Genomic DNA, 8,754 nt, shown 5'->3' with positions numbered 1-8,754 from the left:
GCCACTGTGCTCATTGGGACCTTCAATGCTGCAGAATTTTTTCTGTAACCTTCCCCAGATCTGTGCCTCGATACAATCCTGTCTCGGAGGTCTACAGACAATTCCTTGGCCTTCATGGCTTGGTTTGTGCTCTGACATGCACTGTTAACTGTGGGACCTTATATAGACAGGTGTGTGCCTTTCCAAATCATGTCCAATCAACTGAATTTACCACAGGTGGACGCCAATCAAGTTGTAGAAACATCTCAAGGATGATCAGTGGAAACAGGATGCACCTGAGCTCAATTTTGAGTGTCATGGCAAAGGCTGTGAATACTTATGTACATGTGCTTTTTTTGTTTTTTATTTTTAATAATTTTTCAAAGATTTCAAACAAACTTCTTTCACGTTGTCATTATGGGGTATTGTTTGTAGAATTTTGAGGAAAATAATGAATTTAATCCATTGTGGAATAAGGCTGTAACATAACAAAATGTGGAAAAAGTGAAGCGCTGTGAATACTTTCCGGATGCACTGTACATGAAAATACCATTTATGTCTATTGAGTAAGGTATAATAATGGAAAACCTGCCCACATTTTCAAGAGCCAAGATTGCATGGTTTTCATACTTTGATGTCACTAAGCCCCACCTTTCCTTGTTATCTATCCAAACAAAGGTAAGCAAGCACACACTAAAAATAGGTAGCTTGCTGCAGTATTTGTAGTTTTTGGCTTCACATCTGAATTGGAGGTACAAATACTGCAGAGTATTTTGTTTTCAGACAGTACACAGATACCAGAGCCCAATGACATCACAATGAGATGTATATTCTGAACCAGATCTTTGATTGGTTAAAGTAAAATAAAAAATACACCACCCATTGGAAATATGTAGTTTAAATGAGGCTCTTTACATCTGCAACTTTTGTTAACAATTGATGTGTACACCTTAGAAATCAAGCCTGTGTGTGATAGGAACCAATTCAGTACAAGGATTCCGTTTCCTTTAAGATGACATTTTCTATAACCGAATAGAAAATGACATGGTCAATAAAGAGTGATGTGTAAGGAAGGTTAAAAATATTTTAATAAACAGCTGCATGTGAGAGCATGGAAAGAAACAAAACAATATAAAATTACAATACATATTTACATGACATTTGTTTCTCCTTTTTCGCTTTTAAAACATGCAAAGATTAAACCATGTTTTATTTAGTGGTACATTTTAAAATACTGTCATATAACTTAAAAACATGGTTTGTGCAAACATGCCTGCTATTTAGATTAAATAGCAGACAAGCCCAAAGTGTAATATGGAATTAACTACAATAATCCAGCTTCATTAAAATGGCCCTTTAGAACCAAAAGGGTTGTCTCCTCTGATTTCCCCAGAGTTAGTGCTTTAAAGCAAAAATAATTAAATTGTTGACAGTGAACATGACACAGATTAAGATGTTTCTTTTTCTTGGAGCAAAACACAGGTTTTCAGAACAGGAAAGTGACTGTACAAGAACATGTATATGATTAGGTAACAAAGTTAAATTAACAATCCATTATGAAGATGCCCAACAACAACGACGGATAACAAAAAAAAAAAAATGAAGACAAATCAACACAGTTACCACGCCTCTTCAAACTCACTTTTTCATACCAAAACAAATTGCACAGTATCCCTCTTCGAACATACACACACATATAGTTCACATAGTAAATTGGAAATATGGATGGAAGATACGTTATGAGCATGTTTTATTTTTTTTATTTTTTAGTTATTATCAGTTGTAGTTTGGATTCCATAGGCTTCTTTCAGCAGAACAACTAAGTGCTGAGCTTTTCTACAATGAAGCTGGCAAAACCATTATCCTCCCATTATTCTAGAGCCTTTGTTCATGACTTGCACAAGAGGGATTTTTGAATATTATCCATTTAAAATACACAGCTGATCCAAATAGCAATTTGTCAGTTATGCACGTAATAAGAATGTCTTAGTGCTCAGAAAGTGCAAAATTTTAAATCCCCCCCCACCCCTCATAATGAATGTGTTATATGGTGACTGCCATCTTACAGGAAGTACAGGGGAAAGAAAAGAAAGTTAAATACTAAATTAAACAACCCCTTCCCCTTTCCCCCTTCCTTATGTGCTTATACAGTCTTACTAAAGCCAGATCTTGTATTTAACTTTTTGGTAAGTTTTTTTCTTTGCGCCCTATGCCTGCCGGGATTGGCTCCGCCTTCCCCATGACCCTCACCAGGATAAGCGGTTTCGAAAATGGATGGATGGTAGGTTTTTTTAGAGCCTCCAGTGAACAATTGTGTAGTTGTGTTTTATCTTTTCTTTCTTTATAATTGTTCTTGTTCATTGACACTGGGGAAAATCTGAATAGGATTAGCCACACATACAATTTTTGAAATGTCCCAAAAGGGATACTGTGTGTATTTTAAGGACATGATTCAGCACTTGAGCCACACACTTAAGATTTAAATATAATGAAAATAATTAGTATCCACAGCCTTCGCAGTAGCTTGCCTTCTTTAAGTTAAGTTGTGAATAATGTAAGTTCAATAGAAAAAAAAAAAAAAATGTTCACACAGGTAACACTATTTTTAGTGACAGCTGCAGCAGCACCATCATAACACTCCCACCTTACATATCTGGCAAATGTGCTAAATCTTCCTTTTCCATTCAACCAAAAATGAATCATTCTGCAGAAGTCACATTAAAAACATCTCTGCCACAACCAAACAGGAAAGATGCATCCCCTCCATCCCAACTTACATTAAAAGAAAAAGCTATATAAACACAATTGCAGTATCATTTAACTGTAACCATACACTTCCCCTAAATTAAGAAATTGATAAAATCTTCAATGCAACAGAATAGTCACTGCAGGCTCACAGAAGAGTATAAATAAAACTGGGACAGTCTGGTTTTAGCAGTCATTAACAATAGCATTGATAACAAAGTGCTCTGCTGTAACTGCTTTTCCTAAAGACAAACAAAACAAAAATCAAAATAATAATAAAAATACACTGCTTAGTTAAGTCCTAAAGCATTCATGTCTAGATCAGCAACACTCATTGTTTCACAGCAACACTTCAAAACGACTCTTAAAAAACTAAATAATAACAAAAACATGAATTTAAAGGTTTTGGGGATGAAATACATTCACAGAAATCCACCTATATACTGCATCAGTAAAGGAAAGGTTATCAGAATAAAACAAACAAAAAATATATGTATGACAAGAAAAACCAAAGCAGCTTTGTAGCAGTTTTAAAACATCACTGTTCGTGTGGGGTTGGCAAACCTACATGGACACACTGCTTCAAGGAGCCACAGTGATTTGCTTGAGAATAACCCCCTGGCAGTCTCACAGTTTACAAAGAAAACAACCTGCAGGGATGCGAGGTCACTAAAGGCAGGTGGACTGACCGGAAAACTGAATAGAAAACTGGCAAACAGTTTCACAAATGTGGCCAGTTCATCGAATGATCCAGACTGACAGTGGCTTAATATCTCCAGTAATAAATCCTGAAAACGAAGTAAACATACATGCTCACACTCCTTTAAATCAGTCACCAGTTCTCTCCTCAGAAATCAAATCGAACTGGAATCACAGTCAAAACAAAGCAGGAGAAGAACCTTTTCCAAACGCAATGTTCAGTTTCAATGTTTTTTGGCGATAAAGGTAAAAACTACATCTATAGCCATCACGAATGTGCAACACAGCCTTGCTACTGTCAAAAGCCAATACGCATCCCTCTTTTTTTCTCTCTCTAATGCTTATACGAAATGGGCTGGGACTACATTTTGGGTTATTCAGTTAACTGTTAGCAGAGTGGACTGTAAGCATCTGGTGTATTCCACGTGATACACCGTAGTCAAACCATGAAGCAGTTGAGTGAAGAGAGACACAATTCTAAAAGGGACTGGATAAAGAAGCAGTTTCAGACCAGTTCCTTATTGTTTTGAGTAAGCTTTAGCTAGTGGAAACAAGAAAAAGAAAACCTTAACTAAAAGCCATGCACTTCATTTAGGTTTGAATTGGGAGAAAATAGTGAGTATTCTAATGTGTCTTCTTTCTACATGTTGGGGCTAGGGCTAGAGAGACAGTGACAAACAGGACTAGGAGAGGTGAAAAACAAAATAAATGCTACTACTCTTGCAAGGTAAGTTGTCTATACAGAAATGTATTGTTTAGCCCTCAAAAGCAGACAATTATAAATCAGTGGTTTGTGTTTACAAATAAGTGCAACATAGAAGCAGAACAAAATTATTCCCTATTTATATACATGTATATTTTTACCACCCATGCTGTTTCATGGAACACGTGTGATATTTTTAAATAAAAACAACACCATTTACTGAGACGGTAAGATCACACAGTGAATACTCCCACATGCTTAGCTGTAATGTTCTATAACGTCTCTGGAACTATGTGTATTCTCTCAGTACTGTGTGTTATCTTGAATGTTTCTGGGAACGTATTAGGTCTGTTTAGCTTCATACATCATAACATTAAAGGCAGTGCCAGTTATCAGTATGTTTCCAGTATATATATATATATATATATATATATATATATATATACACTGTATATATAACAAGGGGGGGATTTTTAGTTTTTTCACATTGCATATAGTAGAATTAATAAGCCACATGCTAGTGGTTCCACTGTATTGTTCAATACAAATGTAAGTCGCCCTGGATAAGAGCGTCAGCTAAATGACAAAAATAATAATAAAAAATAATAATACAGGTGTTGTAGTTGTGGTGGAGGCGGTAGATAACATGTTTAAACTTTGTGTGGCTATGGAGAAGAACCAAGGGTGAAAAAGGGGCTTCTAGTTGAAGAATTATTTCACGTTTTTCTTTTTAAACCACCACCAGCCGCTTTACTATCATTAAGCTCTGTGGTGAGAACAGTGACAGTGAATGATGAACAACAACACACAGGCTTAGATTCAAAAGCAAACAGCTAGAAAGGTAATTACATTTGGTGTTTAGCTGGAAAAAAATATTAAATGAAACAATTAAAAATACAAAGACAGAGGGAGAGAGAGAGCGAGAGAGCCCCAGTAAATTATATAAATGTAGTTTCCTTCCCAGTCAATACCCAATGGTAGTGCCCGTTTCTGTTCAGTCCATTCTTCAACTTTACCAGGCTGAACCAAATTGCAGACACTAACTTTCACATTGCACAGCTACCAAACAAGAATGCAGCCCAATGCCTTTAAAGGTTTGCCTAGGTTCTCTACTCTAGTCCATTTGTTTGAATTCTGGTAAAGCATATATTTTATTTTTTGCTTCCAATCCACAGTGTGCTTCATTAAAAAAATGCAAGTTTACTGACTAAAACGTTGTATAATAAAAATGGCAGTAAGTCACTTTTCTTTTAAAAATCCCTTGCAAAAATGCATCTCTCAAGAGTCCTTAAAAGGTTCACAGCAGCATTGCTCTTTTTTGCACCAATAAAAAAAAATCCCCCCCACACACAAATACCACTCACACTCCCCCGATCATCCCACCCCTTGCGCTGCTTTTGTAACAATAATCCACGTTTTCACAGAAATAATAAAAAAATAATATGAAAAAAGTGCAAACAAAGCTGCCATAGTTCAAATATTTCCACAAAATACTTTTCAGAGTGGCAGCTCTTCTGAAAAAGGTTAGTTGTTCCTTGCAGGTTGAAAACAAAATAAAACAAAACAAAAAAACAAACAAAAAACTATTAAATATTAAGAACACATTTTGAGATTCTAAATTTCCACAGGAAAACTATTAGTGTTGTTTTTTTCTTCTTTTATCTCCCTCTCTCTAAAAAACTAGTTTAAAATGTTTTTTTTTTTTTGTAGGTTGGTCTGTTTGTTGTTTTTGTGGCAGCAGACATCATATTGGCTTTGTGTATCCAAAGATTCCCACTGGGAAGTGCTTGACGTGAGTAGGCCACTGGGCAGCAAGCTGGAAAAATTTCACATCATTCCACTCCACACTGTCAATGGATACTGTAGAGAGAGGACACACACAGTTAGCAAAGAAGGGCTTGGAAACATACCCTGCCTATCTGTATCAGAGTGGTCAAACTTCATTCCTCCAGGTGTCTTCTAGATTTTGTTTAATTATAACGTACATTTAACACAGCAGACTCTGAATTGTTTTGTGGGTCATAAGTCAACAGCGTACTTTGAGGCATCAACAGTATCATATTATATACACACATAGATCTAACACATCACCTTCAAGACTTTGCTCAACCAATAGAACAAGCAAGATTTAGATGTGGATATAACACAAGGGATCATATTCAAGTTGTACAAAATTATAAAGATGTAGAGAATGTGGGTAGAGTGCTTTTCACACTTCACTTGTGGCCCTTTATCAGTTTAGCCTCTCAAGATCTCCATTGAGGACGTAAAAATACAAAATAAAAATAAAAATACAGCCCTCCAATACAACCAACTTCTACAAGATATTGGATACACTGTTTTTATTAATACAGAAATAATCTTGTACCCACAGCGTCTAAGACCTGAAAAGGGTTTAATAAAGAAAACAGGGTAATGCTTTAGATTGCGTGTACCAATTACACATTTAATAGTTATTCAATTGATAATATATTAACATTCAACTATTTGATGATTAATGCTCAATAGAATATTTATATAATATCAGTCTGTACCAAAAACATCAAGATATCAAATCCATAAGTCAAGTTACAAGAAGCATTTGTGGCAAAATTAGATTTTTCAATTTAAGATGGCCATTTTGTAACTTCGTGTTTTTTTATGTTGATAAAGTTTTTGGTTCAGACAAGGTATTCATTTACATTTCTGTTGAACTTTAATGATCAAATAATTGAAAATCCATTTAATATTAAATTGGGGTGAATAATGTAAAGTGTTACTTAAAATAGTTTTATAAAGCTATGTAATAAAGGATTTCCTTAATGAACTAAACATATAGTGGCTTCTTTAAGGAACAAAAGAAAACTAACAAAACCCTAGAGAAAAAACAAAAGAAACCCACAACCTTATAAAATCTAGAAAGAACATATCTGTAAATTCTACAACAGTGACTATTACTGCACTATTGGTACTTTGATACTGTTGTTGTCTGTACTCATTCTTAACACCAGAAGGTGGGGCTATTGCATTTCCAAGAGTGTGACAAGGACTTCTAATCTCCTGCACTAGTCTTGGTAGCAGTTACCTCTAAGCATGGTGTGCTGGTGTTTGGCAGTGCAGATCAACCTGCTGATCCCATCGATCACCTGGCTTTTGGAATCTAGGTCTCTCTCCTTGGGCTTCTTACTGAGAAAGATCACTGCACACAAAAGGAACAAGAGAGGACAACTTTATAACATCTGAAAAGCATTTCAGAAACAAAACCTGGGGTGGGGTAAAATAAAAACATTGTAACAGAAAACTGAAAGCTGGGCTTATGAGACTCTATGCTCCCACCACTTCCATAATAATCTAGTGTTTTTGTAAGAAGAAAAGGTTCTAGCAAACCCCAGTTTGCAGCCAGTGCATATACATATGCAGCCAGTGCATATACATTTGTTTGAATGTGTGCATGACCATCCGATTGTGCCAGTGATCCCGTGCGTGACCATGCGTGTGGTGGTGAGTTTACAGCACTTTGTGCACTAGTATGTGCTCCTGTGCATTTGAGTTTTCATGCATGTTATCGTATATGTTCATGTGATTGCGTGTGTGTTAGTGTATGTGCAACCATATGTGACTGTGCACCTCTCTCTGTTAGAGAAGCCCCTTACCTTTCTTATTCTTCTCCTTGGTGACCACAGTCATAGACATGGAGGGTGGGGGGGTTAGCTCCCCGCCGCTGGGTATGCGGCTGACTTGCAGAGAGCGGAAGTTGCTCTTCAGGGTGTTCTTGATGCCCACGTCCCTCTTCTCCCCATCCTTTTTCTTCTCCGGGCCCTGCCACGTCCAGTAATCCACCTGCAGACCCATCACCTCACCACCTGTGCCCGGAGAGCTGCCCGACACACACACACATGCATGCACACACAAGCACGCACGCACATGCACCAGGAAAACACAAAAATAAATAAATAAATAATAATAAATAATAAATAATAATAAGGTTAGAGTTCACCTCCCCAACCCAAATCTAAAACAAATCCCACAGTCACAAAATAGGATATTGTTGTTTTGTAACTTTTTTCAATCCCGGTAATCCACATTCAGTCCAGAACCTATGGATTTCTGAAGCAAAAGGAAGATAATATTTCTTTCACTGAGGTGACTGAAGACTCAGTGGGACCAGGTTACTTTTATTAAATAAATAAAAATGTAATACACTATTACATTTGGGACTGTTTCATTTGGTGCAGGAGTTGCAACAGTAAAAGAAAACATTATATTTTACATAGTAGAGAATTATATAATGTTAATTTTACATCTGCACAGCAGATATTTTTTATTTTTATTTTATCTTACTGCAGAAGTTTGTGGACAAAGTTAGACTACAAAACACAGATAAGTGACATCATAGTAAATATTAACATACATAGAACTGTCTTAATATACCTGTTGTATGATAAGAAGTAATATAGCATATGGAATAATGTATTAAAGTGCTTACCATTGTTTTTACTGTAGTCAATAAATGGCAAATATAGGCAAAATAAGTGTTTAAGATTTATGGCATTTATTTCATGGTGCATGGAGTTACTTTCAACTTTTCATGTAGGATAAAATCAGAAGAAATTAGTACATTCTATATAAAATACATGCAGAAATATTTT

The 8,754-nt window shown here is 36.0% G+C and overlaps 1 protein-coding gene across 1 annotated transcript in view; it reads right to left on the bottom strand.

The window, feature by feature from the left end:
- Positions 1-5,318: 5,318 nt before the first annotated feature.
- LOC136719163 (phosphofurin acidic cluster sorting protein 2) overlaps positions 5,319-8,754 on the bottom strand; it is a 156,988-nt gene continuing 153,552 nt past the window's right edge. The window contains exons 22-24 of the mRNA XM_066697011.1: positions 7,759-7,982; positions 7,191-7,304; positions 5,319-5,986 (exon numbers count right to left, since the gene is read on the bottom strand). Of these exons, the coding sequence (XP_066553108.1) occupies positions 5,871-5,986; positions 7,191-7,304; positions 7,759-7,982 (454 nt within the window). The 3' untranslated portion in view covers positions 5,319-5,870. The remainder of the gene's footprint in view (positions 5,987-7,190; positions 7,305-7,758; positions 7,983-8,754) is intronic.

The sequence above is a fragment of the Amia ocellicauda genome, chromosome 23 (genome assembly GCF_036373705.1).
Source record: "Amia ocellicauda isolate fAmiCal2 chromosome 23, fAmiCal2.hap1, whole genome shotgun sequence".
NCBI classification, from domain to species: Eukaryota; Metazoa; Chordata; class Actinopteri; order Amiiformes; family Amiidae; genus Amia; species Amia ocellicauda.
Note: the sequence above shows the minus strand (reverse complement) of the source record. Positions and strands in the feature narration are given on the sequence as shown.